The sequence below is a fragment of the Cebus imitator genome, unplaced genomic scaffold (genome assembly GCF_001604975.1).
Source record: "Cebus imitator isolate Cc_AM_T3 unplaced genomic scaffold, Cebus_imitator-1.0 Scaffold53, whole genome shotgun sequence".
Taxonomy (NCBI): Eukaryota; Metazoa; Chordata; class Mammalia; order Primates; family Cebidae; genus Cebus; species Cebus imitator.
Window position 1 is genome coordinate 3,371,384 of NW_016107368.1, and position 16,960 is coordinate 3,388,343.

Here is a 16,960-nt window from a genome sequence, read left to right on the forward strand (position 1 = left end):
ATTTTTTGTATTTTTAGTAGAGACGGGGTTTCACCATGTTGACCAGGATGGTCTCGATCTTTTGACCTCATGATCCACCCGCCTCGGCCTCCCAAAGTGCTGGGATTACAGGCGTGAGCCACCACGCCCGGCCTGACTCCTGGTTTTTATTTGTTATTTTCTTTTTCTCAGCTCTCTTGTGGTCTCTAAATTATTTCTGTTTCCTCAAACTCTTTCCTCCTGGTGGGAGTTCCTGAGCATTCTGTAACTGGAGGGTGGGTTCTGCTAATCCACAGGCCTGGGGGCTCACGTGATTTCCTAATGAATAAGGCTTTCCTTGGGGGTCCGGTTTCCACACTACGCTTCAGCTTTCCCTAGATAGTCAGCTCCTTGAGACAGGAACTGGCTGGATTTCCCCAGAAGGAAACCTGAAACTTCCTGGGCTGGGGGTGAGTTGGGGGTGGAGATGGGCGGGAGGGAGAGGTCCCAGGTCTCCTGTTCCCAACACAGCCTTTCAGTGTGCCCCCCCCCTTTTTTTTTAATAACTGCTTTATGGAGATGTAATTTACAAATCATAAAATTCATTCTTTTAATGTGTACAGTTAGCATTTTCAGTATATTCATGTAGTTGTGCGGCTATGACCACTGATTTTCCATCACTGCTGTCTAATTCCAGAACATGGCTGTCACCCCAGGGAGAACCCCACTGCCCACAGTGGCAGTCACTGCCCCCTGCCCCCCATGCTTCTGTTCCCTCCCCCAGCTTTCAGCCTCACTCCTGCCCTCCGCTGAGCCAGTCCGTGGTCTTCAGCCTTCTGGTACCAGTGGCCGTCCCTGCCCCGCTGCGCCCCCATGGCAGACTCTGAGCTGGTTGCTTCCTCGTCCTGCCCCTTGCCCAGTGCGTCCTTGTCCAACTTTTGCCTTCCAGAAACTTGCAGGCAGCTCAAATCTCCTCCCTCCCGCCTTCACTTTCACGGCCTTATTCCTGTCCTCTTGATTCCTGTTTGCTCTCAAGCAGGAGAGTGGGCCAGCGTGTCTCCCTGGTCTCCCTGGTCTCCCCGGTTGGACTGAAGCCTGTCCCTGGTGCTCAGCCATCCCTCTTGGTGCTGTTGGGAAAAGAAGTTCTCTACGCCCAGAGTACCCGCCACAGAGCAGGATTCCTTCCTTGAAGGGGTGGGGATCATGAGATAAGATGTTACAGTAGATTTGGAAAGCATGTGACCTGGAAGTCAGAGGCCAAGGGACATGGGGTCTGTTTCTAGTAGGAGGCGGCCCTGCTGTGGGCCTTTGTGGCTGGGTGGGATTTAGACTATGGGTAGGAGGAGAGAAGATGGGACATGGGGTGGAGTCAGAGCAAATCCCAGGTCACTGCCCATGCCTGTGCCTGGCCCCATGCTGCACTTGATTGATCGATTGATTGATTGGAGTCTTGCTCTGTTACCCAGGCTGGAGTGTAGTGGTGTGATCTCGGCTCACTGGAACCTCAGCCTCCCAGATTCAAGCGATTCTCCTGCTTCAGCTTCCTGAGTAGCTGGGACTACAGGTGTACATCACCATACACAGTTAATTTTTGTGTTTTTATTAGATGGGGCTTCATCATGTTGGCCAGGCTGGTCTCAAACTCCTGGCCTCAAGTGATCTGCCTGCCTCGGCCTCCCAAAGTGCTGGGATTACAGGGGTGAGCCACCGCGCCTGGCCCCACACTGTACTTCAGACCAGCTTGGCAATATTTAACAGATATGAAATGCTTCCAAAACGAAGTGTTAATTACCATTCCAGGCCCTGGCGATGTCACACTCAGTGAGATGGAGCTTATGGTCTAGAGGTGGGGATGAAGGGAGACGGGCAGAGTGAGCACCAGAGCCCTGCGGTTGAGGGGTACAGGACACACACTGGGGAGTCTATGGAAGAGAACCGTGACCTGGTGGAGTGGGGAGCTCAGAGCAGGGCTCCCAGAGAAAGTGATCTGTGGATCCGAGAGACTCAGTGTGGCTGGATCATGGGATCTGGGGCTGGGCTGCTCAGAGCTGAGGCGGAAGGTGCCTTGCAGATTATGTAGGACAGTGGGGAGCCCTCCCTTGGCAGGCACCATGGGATTTGCAGTCAGAGGATTGATCATTCCCACTGCAGAAGATGCCTGGGAAGGAGCCTGAGACCAGACAAGAAAGGCATCACGCTGGGGCAGGGCTGAATTCCAGAGGTGCTTTGGGTTGGCCTTGATAGCAGTTGGCCACAGGAGGGCCTCAGGAGAGGAGTCCAGTGGGCTGGCGTCTAGAGCCCGTGGTGGGCAGCTGGGTCCTGAGCGTTGGGTTGCTCGGGGGAGGGTGGGTTTAGGAGGGGCGGGGGGTTGGTGTAGGGTGGGCCTCATCATTGGAGGTCCCCTGTCCAGCATCCTGGCAGGATGTCAGAGGAGCAGGAAGGAGACTGAAATGAAGAGTGGGGCCCAGGCGCCTGGACCAGCCTCCGTCAGGCTGCAGGTGCTCCCATTGGAGCCAGAGTGGCCCTGCAGGCGAGGCTGCTCCTCACCCCGGGGCAAGCTGTGATCCGAGGGTGGTGATGGCTTCCCCTGGAGTAAGCATTAAAGGCTAGGGACATCTTCTTGGCCTGTGATCACCCCAGGCTCTGACTCTGTCTGACACAGACAGTGGTGGAGTGAATGAGTCGATGAATGGGTGTTGTCTCTACTGCCGTTTGGTAGCAGTGATGATTCGTGTGCAGACCCTGGTGTCAGGCAGTGGTGTTCAGAGCTCCCAGCAGGGCAGCTGGGGATACTGTTCTCTGGCCTCTGGGGAGGCTCCACCCTAGGTCCAGTTGAGTAAGCCTTGCACAGCCGCAGCATGTAGGCTGGGGTCCTGGGCAAGGCCGTCCAGTCAGACCTCCCTTCGAGGGCCCCAGGTCATCACTCCCAAATCTACCCTACTGATAGATGATGTTTGCATAGATACGTGAGATACATGAAGAAGATGTTTGAGAGTCTTTGGGGTTTGAGAGGCTTTTTTTTTTTTAAAGAAAAATCTTGGCCAGGTACAATGGGCTGTGTTCCCAGCACTTTGGGAGGCAAAGGCAGGTGGATCCCCTGAGCTCAGGAGACCAGGGAGGCATCATGGTGGAGCCCCATCTGTACAGAATGTCAGAAATTTGCCATGCATGGTGGTGCATGCCCATAGTCCCAACTACTTGAGAGGGTGAGGTGAGAAGATCGCTTATTCCTGGGAGGTTGAGGCTACAGTGAGCTGTGATCACAACATTACACCCTGACCTGGGCAGCAGAGCGAAACCCTGTCTCAAATCGAAAAAGAAAGATCTTTTGGTTTTAATTTTTAAAATCATGTTTCATTATGTTCCTTTAACTGTTTTGTAGCAATTCCTTTTTTTTTTTTGAGATAGGGTCTTGCTTTGTCACCCAGGCTGGAGTGCAGTGACATGATCGTACCTCCTGGGATCAAATGATCCTCCCACCTCAGCCTCCCGAGTAGCCCCTGAGATTATAGGTGCGCACCACCACACCTGGCTAATTTCTTATAGAGACAGGGCCTTGCTGTGTTGCCCTGGGTTCTAGTGATTCTCTGACCTCAGCTTTCCAGAGTGCTGGGATTATAGACATGAGGCATCATGTGTGCCTGATCTTTTATTTTTTATTTTTTCATTTTTTATAAGAGGGAGTCTCGCTCTGTTGCCCAGGCTGGAGGGCAGTGGTGCAGTCTTGGCTCACTGCAACCTCTGCCTGCTGGGTTCAAGCGATTCTCCCATCTCAGCTTCCTGAGTAGCTGGGATTATAGGTGCCTGCCACCGTGCCTAGCTAATTTTTGTATTTTTAGTAGAGATGGGGTTTCACCATGTTGGCCAGGCTGGTATCAAACTCCTGACCTCAAGCGATGTGCCTGCTTTGGCCTCCCAAAGTGCTGGGATTACAAGCGTGAACTCCCGTGCCTGGCCTTTTTTTTTTTTTTTTTAAATCTCTGGGGTCAGTGGGGTTTTGTTCACGTCACTTGGGAATGCTCTTAGTAGACACTAAACTAGAACCCAGGAGGAGGGTCCCAGCTGCCTGGGGCTCCCCCCTCTCCCAGTGCATGTGTCTGTGGCACAGTGGGTGGTCAGCCCCCGTGCTGGAGGTGTTGACAGTGGAGTGTGTGGTCCTCACGCCTCACCCAGGTCACACCAACTACCATTGACCTGAGTTGGGTGAGCTTGTGCAGCCTTCTCTGGCCTCAGCCGCCTCATCCTCTGTGGGAACAAGTGCCCTGATGACGGACTAATGCCTCTCTGCTGACCACGCCTGTGGCCAGGTCACCTTTCTTCTCCTCTTCCCTGCTGTTTTATTCCTAAGATCCCTTTGCCGTAGAAGTCAACCCTGTCAGGGGGCCTCAACCTCCTGAAAAGCTACCCCCTGAGAGGCCAGCCAAGCCCCTGCAAGGAGGTGGTCGGGTTGTGGGGTGTACTGCTGCCGCTGGTGGCTGGGCCTGGAATGGGCAGGAGGCTGATGCGTGTGTTTCTTCGCTTTTTTTTTTTTTTTAGTGTGCAAGGAGCCCCCCTACAAAGTGGAGGAGTCGGGGTACGCTGGCTTCATCATGCCCATCGAGGTGCACTTCAAAAACAAGGTAGGATCCCTGAGGGTCAGCAAGCAGGTCACCTCTGTGTGGGCACCCCTGCCCCGGGTGCCACGGCAGTTCCCAGCACAGGCAGGAGAGCTGGCAGCTCCCCGTGCACAGGCTCCAGTGAGTGCCGTAGGGAGTGCTGGTCGCCATCTCCATTCCCGGGGATGTTGGGGGCCGGGACATGGGTGGATTCGTGACAGCAGGGCCAGCAGTGACATTTCCTGGCTCATGGCTTGGCCACAGCCGCCTGCTTTCCCACAAGTGCAGCTGGACAGGTGTGGAGATGGCGCTGGGGAAGGAGGTGTTCCTGGGAGGCCTGTGGGTGCTGCCCTGCTTTGTTACTGAGTCCCTGTATTATACCTGGTCATGCCAGGACGCATGGCCGGAGTTCCACTTTTCCACAGACCCCCTGGCATTGAGGGCCTTTAGGAGATGCTCTTGGCATGCTGCCCTCTTAGCAGCTGGTGACATTTCAACCCGTGCAGCTTGGCTGATTTCAGATGCAAGGCCTCCCAGCGTCCAGTTCATTGAAACCTAGGTCATTCTGAGGCTCTTTTGGAATTGAGGCCCCACTGGGAGCAGAGGCGAAACTGTTTGCAAGGGGCCTCCTGAGGCGTGTGTTGTCTGGGCCCTTGGGCCTATGGGGTGTGACGGGGCTCCCCAGCCTCCCCGAGCTCCATTGGGTGAGCATGTGGAACGGGAATGAGAACAGCAGCCCCCTCTTAGGGCGTTCGAGGGGATTGATTGAGCCCATCTGTTGGAGGTGTCCACAGCCCAGGCACTGGTATTCTACGGGGTTAGGGTGTGGTGCCACAGTCTGTGTGGGCAGTTTAAGCCCGCTTCTGGCGTGGCTTAGATGAAGGTCCTTTGGGGTTCAGAAGCAGTTTGGGCCAGCAAGCCTTTTTTGTTTGTTTGTTTTTAGGGACAGGGTCTGGCTCTGTTGCCCAGGCTGGAGTACAGTGGTGCAGTCATAGCTCACTGTATCCTCAACCTCCCAAGCTCAAGAGATCCTCTCACCTTGGCCTCCTGAGTAGCTGGGACTACAGGCGTGTGCTACTGTGCTCAAGCTCAGTGAGGTTTTCTGTTCCCAGACACCTGTCTGATCCCTGACATGGCCTTCAGCCACGTGGGCACTGGCAGCATCCATTCTGTCTCCCAGGACCCCCCAGGCAAGGGGCTGCCGGGGCTCTGGCTGCTGCCTGGCTCCACGGTGGCCTGCTATGAATTTGGAGGCAGTTGGGGCGGGGCCTAGCCGGTGCCGTTTGCTGCTTTTCATTCTTGATCAGTAGAGGCAACTTCAGGCAAGATACAGGCTTGCTGCTCCCAAGTATGGCAGAAACCCATCCTGTGTGGTGCCACTCTGCCCAACGCAGCAGGAGCCCCAAGTGGCTGCTGCTCAGGTGCCCCCACGTGCTATGTCCTCGGCACTCAGCTGAGTCTGAAATGCAGACTCCAGGGCTGTTTCTGTCCTGGGTTCCTGGGGCTCTACCCTTGCCTCCTGCCCCTGGTAGAGAAAGGGAGCAGGGGGCCCTTTGGCCATAGGATTGTCGCTGCTGGGCCCAGCATCCTCCCCTGTGTGGGGGTGTTGGGAAGGCCGAGAGCCCTCTCTGAATCCCTGCCTGCTCTTTCAGGATCCTGGGGGCTTCATTTGGGGTGCGGGGGCGTGGCCTGGGACCCCATGTTCCTCTAGAGCACCTGTTGCCTGGTTCCTCTGAAAGGCCCCAAGCATGGTGCCGCCTCCCTCAGTGCCCTTCAGTGTGCGCTTCCAGGAACCTTGGTAACATTGTCGGGTCAAGTTGTTCTCTTTCAGTTTGGTTTATTGAGGTATAAGTTACATATAGTAAAATTCTCCAATTTTAGATGTGGCAGGTTTTTCAAATCTCAGCATGTGCTTTCATGGAGCCCTTTTGGAGGATGGCCAGTTTCTCTCTCTCTCTTTTTTTTTTTTTGCTTGTTTTAAGTCATGTTCCTTGGTGTTTATTTGTCTGAATAATTCCTGCGGAGGCTGCGTGGCTAGGACCGGAGTTCCACCATAAGCCTGTGCTGAGAATTGGCAGCACTCCCTCTCTCTCTGGACAAAGCCCGGCCACTTCCATGTGCTCTGCGCCCCGTTCCCTGGGAACTGTCTCTTCCTGGGGTGGTTGAAGAGGGCACTGCACTGGGAGTACCAGGAGGTGAGGCTCCATGGCAAGTCCAGGGGTGCAGATCCTCCTCACAGCGGCAGTGGCCTGTGTGCCATCTATGGACGGAGGAGAGGAGATTCTGGATCCTGAGTCATATGGTCAAGGCCCAGAAGTTGGCAGAGCTGGGATTGGAACCAGCTCTGTGTAAACACACACCCGTTGCCCAAATACCTGAGCCAGGCATGACCTACAATGACAGTGCCTGATGAGTTTCGGTGCCAGGGATGGAAGTGCTTCATGGCTGTAGATTCAGGACGCAATTTGGAACAGGGTCACAGTGCATGGATTTGTTGGCAGTTTTTCTATCTGGTCTAGCCAGGGTTCTCGTTTGGTGGTTAGCCACGGCTTACTCCTCGATGGGAGCTCAGGCTAGTGGAATAAGGGAATGAACAGAGGTCGGTGGGGGGCTGGGTTTGGGGAGGCAGTGGTGACCGGGAAGGGAGAGAGTTGCGGAGAGCACAGGTTGGAGGTGGACACGTCAGGCTTCAATCTCAGAGACTGACTGTCTGGTACTCTCAGTGCAGTGCCCTCTTCAACCACCCCAGGAAGAGAGGGTTCCCAGGGAACGGGCCGCAGAGCACACAGAAGCGGCTGGGCTTTGTCCTGAGAGAGAGGGAGCGCTGCAATTCTCAGCACAGGATTACGGCGGTGTCACCGTTCAGCGTTGAGATGGTGTTGGCTCCTTCCAGTTAATCTGGGCAAAAAAGTTCAGTGGCAAAAGGGAGCCTCAGACCTCTGAGGGCCCACAGGAGGTTGAGGGTCCTGTGATGAAAAAGGTGTTGTTTGACTTCTCCAGTGAGTGGAGTGGCTCTAAGACTGGAGCAGAAAAGGTGCTTTCTCAGACAGATGTATTCTTGTATAAGTGTGAGGGTTTTTCAGCGAGTGCACTTGACCTTGGATATGGTATCACCTGTAAAATGAAGGAATTGTGCTTTATGCAGTGTTGGGCACTAGAACTTAACTGAGGGCACGTTTTGTTTGACCTGTTTGTAGGATGCTCTTTTACTGATAAGTCACTATTCTCTCAAGGAAAAACAATGTGAAGGGCTTCATCTGGTTGCCCTTCACACATGTAACACACATGTGTGTTGTGAAGAAGTTTTTCCGAAGCAAGAGAACAGGGTTGCCTTACTTGACATTGCTGTTCTGGGAGTGTCTGCAAATGACTGAAAGCCAGCAGTACTGGTTTGGGGTTTGCAAATGAGCTTCAGTAAGGAGGTAAATTCAGAAGTATGGAATCTATGAAGAATAACAGACAGCCGTACCATACTGTGTCTATCCATTCATCTGTGAGCTGTTTGGGCTATTTCTATGTATTTGCTATGGGGAATAGTGCTGCTGTGAATGCGTGCACGCATGTGTGCATGCATGTGTGTTCGTGTGCATGTGTGTGTGTATGCTTGTTTGATCACCCGTTTTCAGTTCCTCTGGTTGTGTACACCTAGGAATGGAATTGCAGGCTCATACAGTAATTCGATGTTTAGCTTTCTGAGGAACTGCCAAGCAGTTTTCTAGTGGCTGTACTATGTCATAGCCCCACCAGCAATGTGTGAGGGTTCCTGTTTCTCCAGATCCTCTGCAGTGCTTGTTTTTCTGCTTCTTAAAAATTAATAGCCATCCTTGTGGGTGTGGAGCAGTAACTTGAGGTTTTTATTTGCATTCCCTTGATGACCCGTGATGTTTCACATCTTTTCACATGCTTGCTGGCTGCATGTATCTCTTCCTTGGGAAATACCTAGATATATCCATTGCCCATTTTTGTTTTTTTTTCCGAGGGAATCCCGCTCTGTCGCCAAGGCTGGAATGTGGTGGTGCCATCTCGGCTCACTACAGCCTCTGCCTCCTGGGTTCAAGCGATTCTCCTCCCTCAGCCTCCCGAGTAGCTGGGATTATAGGCTCCCGCTACCACACCCAGCTAATTTTTGTATTTTTAGTACAAATGGAGCTTTGCCATGTTGGCCAGGCTGGTCTTGAACTCCTGACCTCAAGTGATCCACCTGCATCGGCCTCCCAAAGTGCTGGGATTACAGGCCTGAGCCACCATGCCCAGCCCATTGCCCATTTTTGAATTGGGTTGTTCGTCTTTTTGTTGTTATGTTATAGAAGTTGTTTATATATTTTGGATATTAAACTCTAACAGAGTGTGTGATTTCAAATATCTTATCTCCTTCTGTAGGTTTTATTGTAACCCTGACTTCCTAGGCTGAAGTAGTCCTCCCATCCCAGCCTCCCAAGTAGCTGGGATTTACAGGCTTGAGCTGCTGCCCCCAGCCTTGATAATGTCCCTTGCTGCATGAACGATTTACATGTTTATGAAGTTCTTTCTGTTTATTCGTTTTCTCTTGTTGCTCACACCTTTGGTGTCAGATTTGTGACTCCATTGCCAAATCTGAGGTCATAAATATTTGCCCATGTTTATTTACACCAGTTGCATAGTTTTTGTCCTGATACTCAGATAGTTGACCCATTTTTGAGTGAACTTTCGCTTATGAAGCAAGGCAGAGTCTCACAGTATTTGCATGTGGTTTTCCAGGTGTCCCAGCACCATTCCTTGAAGAGACTGTTCTCTTGCCATCAAGTGGTCTTTTAGCCTTGTTGAAAATCAGTTGGTCATAGATTTTGGGTTTAAAACAAGACTCTGAATTCTCTTTGATTGGTCTGTCTGTGTGTATGCTGGTGCCATACTGCTCTGATTACCGTAGTTGTAAAGGAAGTGTTTTGTTTTTGACAGTCTTACTCTGTCATCCAGCCTGGAGTGCAGTGGTGTGATCATGGCTCCCTGTAGCTTTGACCTCTTGGACTCAGGCTGTCCTCCCACCTCAGCCTCCCAGGTAGCTGGGACCACAGGCATGCACCACCACATCCAGCTAATTTTATTTTTGTAGAGATGGGGTCTCATTGTGTTGCCTAGGCTGGTCTTATTTTTATTTTTATTTTTTTGAGATGCAATTTTGGTCTTGCCTAGGCTGGAGTGGAGTGTCAAGATCCCAGCTCACTGCAACCTCTGGCTCCCAGGTTCAAGTGTTTCTCCTGCCACAGCCTCCCGCTGGGATTACAGGTGCCCACCACCATGGCCGGCTAATTTTTTAATTTTCAGTAGAGACAGGGTTTCACCATGTTGGCCAGGCTGGTCTCAAACTGACCTCAGGTGATCACCCACCTCTGCCTCCCAAAGTGCTGGGATTACAGGCGTGAGGCACCAGGCCTGGCCTTGTAGGAAGTTTTGGAATTGGGAAGTGTGAGTCCTCTGATGCTGTGTTTTGATTTTCCCCCTTCAGGATGACCGGTTATTCTGTGCCCTTTGTGATTCCTTATGAACTTGAGGTTTGGCTTTTCCATTTTTGCAAAAAATTCTATTGGAATTTTGATAGATATTCTATTAAATCTAGTCATTTTTAAAATATCTTAGCAATATTAAGTCTTCAGTCCATGAACAAGGAATGTCTTTTCTCTTAAGTCTTCCTTAGTTTCTTTCAGCAAGGTTTTATAGTTTTCAGTATATATAAGTCTTTTACCTGTGTGCTTAAATTTATTTCTAGGTTTTTTTGGCCTTTTTTTTTTTTTTNTTTTTTTGAGACAGTCTCTCTCTCTCACTCAGGCCAGAGTGCAGTGGCACAGTCTCGGCTCACTGCAACCTCTGCCTCCCCAGTTCAAGTGATTCTTGTGCCTCAGCTTCCTGAGTAACTGGAATTAACAGGCACATGCCACCACGCCCGGCTAATTTTTGTATTTTTTGGTAGAGATGGGGTTTCGCCATGTTGGCCAGGCTGGTTTCAAATTCCTGATCTCAAGTGATCCGCCTGCCTTGGCCTCCCAAAGTGCTGGGATTACAGGCATGAGCCACCATGCCTGACCTTATTCCTACATATTTTATTCTTTGGAATGCTGTTGTACATGGAATTATTTTCCGAACTCCCTTTTTGGATTGTTCGTTGCAGGTGTGTAGAAGCACAGCTGATTTTGTTTTCTGTTTTTCCCGTAGACCTCCTCTGTGGACAGCACAAGCGATTTTTGTCTATTGATCTTGGTACCCTGCAGCTTTCCTGAATTTATTATGATTAGCGTTAGTAGGTTTTTCTGTGGCTTCTTTATATAGAATCATGTCATCTACAAGTAGAGGTCGTTTGACTTCTTTCTTCCCAGTTTGGATGTTCTTTGTCAAAGTCTTTTTCTGGCTTTACTGCTCTGGCTAGAACCTCTAGCTCAGTGTTGACTAGCAGTGGGAAGGGTGTGCAGCCGGAAAGTGTTTCTAGCCTTTTTCCATTGAGTGTGATGTCAGGTGTGAGCTTTTTGTAAATGCCCTTTATCAGGTTGAGGAAATTCCCTTCCAGAAGAAGGAAAAACCTGTTTTCTCTCACTCACAACATTTCTGACACCAAGTGTGTGGGTTTCCTGCCCTGTTTTCCCTGGAGAACTACATTTCTCCACGTCTCCCAGGACACCACTGGGTGTCCTGCAATTTAGTTATGTTATCCCCGACCTGGAGTTAGCACAGACTCCCAGGTTGAGAGCCCAGCTTCACAGGACTGCCCCTGCTTCAGATGCCAGGCACAAGTCCCAGACTGCCACCTGTACTCAACTGGCTGTAAATCAGGAGTTCCCCCTCCTTATGTTCAACAGTTCTCTGTAGTGGCTCACAGAGCTCAGGAAAACATTTTACTTCCATTACTGGTTTATTGTAAAGAGTGCAATTCAGTAATGGCCAAACCTTGCTGCATGGGGCAGGACATGGGAAGAGTGCCAAGGTTCCATGACCTCTGACGGGCCGGCTTGGAGGCCCTTGGAACCCCTTTGTTTAAGGTGTTTATGGAGGCTCCATTATGTGGGCATGATTTATTAAACCATTGGCCACTGGTGATTAAACTCAATTTCCAGCCCCTCTGCCCTCCCTAAGAGGTCAGGGGGTGGGGCTGAAAAATTCCAACCTCGGATCACGTGGTTGGTTCCCCTGGCAACCAGCCACCGTCCTGAAGCTATCTAGGGGCGTTCAGTCACCAGGCATCTCATGAACCGACGAAAAGATGCTCGTATCACTTCCCAGATTTCAAGGATCTTAGAGGCCTTTGTGTTAGGAACCCAGGACTAAGACCAAATATTCAAACAAAACAGCTCCTATCACCGCCATCTCTCAGAAAGTGGTTTAGAAGCTCTGTGCCAGGACTAGGAGCAGAAACCAAATGTATATATTTCTTACTACATCACACCTTCTTTTCAGTTTGCTGAATTTTTTTAAAAAATATGAATAGGTGTTGAATTTTGTCAGCTGCTTTTATCTGTCTCTATTGAGAAAATCATGTAGATTTTTTCTTCCTTTTATTAATGTGCTGTATTATGCTGATTAATTTTTATGTAGAAGCTCCCCTCCCCCACCTTATATTCCTGGGATAGATCCCTCCTGCTTATCGTATATAATCTTTTTTAGTGTGTTGTTGGATTGGGTTTGCTAGTATTTTGTTAAGAAGGAACGTTGCTCTGTGGTTTTCTTGTGGCATCTTTGTCTGGCTTTTGTATCAGTAACGCTGCCCTCATAAAGTGAATTAGGAGGTATTCCCTCCTCTTGTAAGTTTTGGTAGAGTTTGAGAAGGAATGGTGTTCGTTCTTTGAATGTTCGGTAGAATTCAGCAAAGCCATCTGGTCTTGGACTCTTCCTTGTGTGAAGTATCTGATTTCTGCTTCCTTTGCTTGTTATCAGTGTGTTGAGATTCTCCGCTTCTTCTTGACTCAATTTTAGTAATTTGCTTCTAAGGGTATGTCTTATCTACATTATCTGGTTGGTGCATAGTAGTCCATAGTAGTCTCAATTCGTTTAATTTCTATGAGACTGGCAGTTCCCAATTTTATTTCTGATGTGGGTTATTTGTGTCCTTTTTTTAAATACTAGCCAAAGATTTGTCAATTTAGTTGATCTCTTCAAAGAAACAACTGGATTTCATTGATTCATTCTACTGTCTTTTGCTATTTTGTTAATTTCTGTTCTTTTTCCCTCTGCTAAGTTTTAGTTCTTTTTCAGACTCCTTAGGGCATAAAGGTAGTCACTGATTCGATGACGCTCTTATGTTTGAATGTCGGTGTTTACGCCTGTGCATTTAGCTGTGTACTGCAGATGTTTTCATACACTGTTTTGTTTTCATTGTCTCAAAAGTATTTTCTAATTCTCCCAGTGATTTCTTCTTGGACCCAGTGGTTGTATTTGTGGGGTTCTTTCTCCAGACAGAATCAATAGGACAGGCAGATAGATACCCAGATACGAGAGGGAAGTTACTGGGGGAATAGGTTCACGCGATTGTGGAGGCCGAGAAGTCCCATGACAGGCCACCTGCAAGCTGGAGAACTGGGATGCTGGCAGCAGAGCTTCCCCAAAGCTCACAGGCCACTGCAGCAGGGGAACTCTGGTGTAATTCTCAGTCTGAAGACGAAGGCTGGTATGGAGGGTGTGAGGCGAGTGTCCAAAGGCTGCAGAGAGAGACAGGCAGGTGGAGAGACTGCCGTCCCTGTGTTTTTGTCCCTTTAGAGACAGATCCCCATTTCTCTGTCTCTTTTGTCCCTTCTGGGCCTTTGCTAGTTGGATGGTGCTGGCCCACATTGAGGGCTGATCTTCCCTACTCAGCCTACCTACTCACATTGCCAGTATCCTCTGGAAACACACTCATAGACACACCCAGAAATCATGCCTTACCGATTCACTAGCTTCTTTTGTTCTTGCTTTTTTTTTTTTTGAGACGGAGTCTCGCTCTGTCACCCAGACTGGAGTGCAGTGGTACAGTCTCGGCTCACTGCAGCCTTGACCTCCCTGAACTCAGGTGATCTTCCCACTTTAGCCCCCTGAGTGGCTGGGACTACAGGCACATGCCACCACACCCAGCTAATTTTTTTTTTTTTCTGTAGAGTTGGAGTTTCATCATGTTGCCCAGGCTGGTCTCGAACTCCTGGGCTCAAGTGATCCTCCCACCTTGGCCGCCCACGGTGCTGGGATTATAGGCATGAGCCACTGTGCCAGACCCTCTAGGTATTTCTTAATTCAGTCAGGTTGACATCTAAAATTAACCAAGCCTCTCATCTGGTTATTCTTTATTCTTTTTTCTAACTCACTATTCATTTTATTTTTGTAGCACATACGTGGATGTGTGTTTACTCATCTGTGTGTCTCTACCACCCAAAAGTAAGCTCAAGACCAGGACTCTGCTTTTGTTCCCAGCTGTCCTCTAGCACAGAGGTAGCACTTGCTAAATATTTATTAAACGTGTACTAAATGGATGAAGCAGATTCATTCCAGAGGGGATAGGTGTTGTACGTCCACATATCAGAAAACCTCCTGGTACAACCAGTGAATAAGTGCACCCCCCCCAACCTTTTTAAGAATGGAGGTGAAATTCACATGACCTGAAATTAACCTTTTTTTTTTTTCTTTTGAGACAGAGTCTTGCTGTGTCACCAGGCACCAGGCTGGAGTGCAGTGGCGCGATCTCAGCTCACTGCAACATCTGCCTCCCAGGTTCAAGCAATTCTCCTGCTTCAGCCTCCCAAGTAGCTGGGACTACAGGCATGTGCCACCACACCCAGTTAATTTTTGTATTTTTTAGTAGAGACAGGGTATCACCATGGTCTCGATCTCTTGACCTTGTGATTCGCCTGCCTCGGCCTCCCAAAGTGCTGGGATTACAGGGGTGAGCCCCCGTGCCTGGCTGAACTTAACCATTTTAAAGCAAGCAGTAAAGTGGCATTTAGTACTTTTACAGGGTTGTACTATTGCTTTCTCCTTCTAGTTCGAGAGCAGTTTCATCACCCCAGAAGGAAGCCTTGTGCCTGTAAGCAGGCGTTTCCCATTCCCCTCCTTGTTGAGGTTCCTGGCAGCTGCTGATCTATATTGTGTCTTCGTGGATGGGTCTGTTTGGGCAGTTTCATATAAATGGAGTCACATAGCACGCGACCTTCATGTCCGGCTTCTTTCCTTCTTTCTGCAATGTTTGTGAGTTCATCCATGTTGTTGCGTGTGTAAGAACTGCATTCCTTTTCACGGCCAAATAACATTCTGCCGTGTGGCTGTCCTGCTGTCTGTCCGTTCACCCACTGACGGCCATGTAGGCTGTTCGAACCTCTAGGCTGTTGTGAATAACTCCCGTTCTGAACAAGGCTGTGTGTGTATGTGTTTTGAGTACCAGGTTTCAATTCCTTTGGGTATACAGTTGGCCCTCCATATCCACAGGCTGTGCATCCATGAATTCAACCACAGATAGAAAATATTTGGAAAAAAAAAATCCGCAGAGTTCCAAAAGGCAAAACTTGCTGGGCCGTTGAATCCACATGAATGCAGTGATGTGTAGGCATCGTATGAGGCGTGATGAGCAATCCGGAGGTGATTTACAGGCTGTGGGGGGGTGTACATAGGTTACATGCGAATGCTCCTATTTTATATAAAGGGACCTGAGCCTCTGCAGACTTTGGTATCCAAAGGGTGTCCTGGAACCAATCCCTCACAGTTAGGAGGGGCGACCGTATACCTTAGAGTGGAGTTGCTGGGTCATATGGTAATTCTGTGTTTAGTTTTTTGAGGGAATGCTGGACTGTTTTCACAGCAGCCAAACCATTTACATCGCCACCAGCAATACTCAAACATTCCTGTTTCTCCACATCCTCACCAGCGTCTGTTACCTCCTGTTTTCTGTTTGTTTTTAGTGATAGCCGTCCTTGTGGGTATGAGATGGCATTTGTAGGTGGGTTTGGTTCACATTTCCCCGATGATTAATGATGCTGAGCATCTTTCCGTGTGCCTATTGACCATTCATAGATTTTTTTGAAGATAGGCCTGTTCAAGCTCTTTGCCCGTATTTGATCTGGGTTGTTTTTCTTTTTGAGTTGTAAGAGGGGTTTTTCTTTCGTCTTTGTTTTTGTTGAAACAGGGTCTTACTTGGTCACCAATGCTGGAGTACAGTGGTAGAATCGTAGCTCATTGCAGGCTCCACCTCCCCTTCAAGCAGTCCTCCCGCCTCAGCCTCCTGCGTAGCTGGGACCACAGATGTACATCACCATACCTGGCTAATTTTTGTATTTTTATAGAAATAGGGTCTTGCCATGTTGCCCAGACTGGTCTCGAACTTCTGAGCTCAAGCAATCCACCTACCTAGACATCCCAAAGTGCTGGGATTATAGGCGTGAGCCACTTTGCCTGACCAGGTTCTTTATATCTTATTTATATTTTTATACCTTTATGTCTTCTGGATAAGTGCCTGTTTTTTTGTTTTGTTTTGTTTTGTTTTTGAGCTGGAGTCTTATTCTGTCACCAGGCTAGGGTGCAGTAGTGCGATCTTGGCTCACTCTGCAACCTCTACCTCCCAGGTGCAAGCGATTCTCCTGCCTTAGCCTCCTGAGTAGCTGGGACTACAGGCATACAACACCACGCCCAGTTAATTTTTTGTGTGTATTTTTAGAAGACAGGGTTTCACCATGTTGGCCAGGATGGTTTCAATCTCTTGACCTTGTGATCCTCCCGCCTCGGCCTCCGAAAGTGCTGGGATTACAGGCATGAGCCACCATGCCCAGCCGCAAGTGCCCATTTTTAAACATTGACAGTAAAGTGCTTGCCGGGCAGATTGGATGCATGATGGAACTTCTCCGAGCTGGGAGCTCCATCTCTTTGAGGGGGGATGCATGTGGCCTCCCTCCCATCACATGTGGCCTCGAGGCTTCTGCATGCTGTGACTGAATTGTTCTTTTGGAAGGTGGCCTTGCGTGGCCTGGGAGGGCATGCTGGGGCTGCCCTGGGACATAGCAGTGGCCCGGATGCACACTCGGCCCAGTCAGATGAGGGAGTCTTCTTGAAATTCTCTCTTTGTATCTGTTTGTTGTCCTGGAAGTGGTCAGAGATATTTAAAGCCCTTTCTGTTCTAGTGAGTGAGTGACATCTCAGACCTTGGGCTGTCCAGTAGAAGTCATTATTTTTTTTAGCCACATTTAAAAAGTTCAAAAGAAACAGGTGAAATTAATTTTAATAATATAATTGGTTTAACTCAGTGTATCTAAAATATTATCATTTAAACATGCAATCAATATTTTTAAAGTACTGAGTTTTTTTTGTTTTTGTTTTTGTTTTTTGAGACGGAGTTTCACTTTTGTTATCCAGGCTGGAGTGCAATGGCGCGATCTCGGCTCACCGCAACCTCCGCCTCCTGGGTTCAGGCAATTCTCCTGCCTCAGCCTCCTGAGTAG

General features: G+C 49.3%; 1 protein-coding gene across 3 annotated transcripts in view; it reads left to right on the forward strand.

The window, feature by feature from the left end:
• MLLT1 (MLLT1 super elongation complex subunit) overlaps positions 1 to 16,960 on the forward strand; it is a 73,956-nt gene that overhangs the window by 18,348 nt on the left and 38,648 nt on the right. For all 3 annotated transcript variants that reach the window (XM_017528320.2, XM_017528321.2, XM_017528322.2), the window contains exon 3: positions 4,495 to 4,577. In XM_017528320.2, the coding sequence (XP_017383809.1) occupies positions 4,495 to 4,577 (83 nt within the window). The remainder of the gene's footprint in view (positions 1 to 4,494; positions 4,578 to 16,960) is intronic.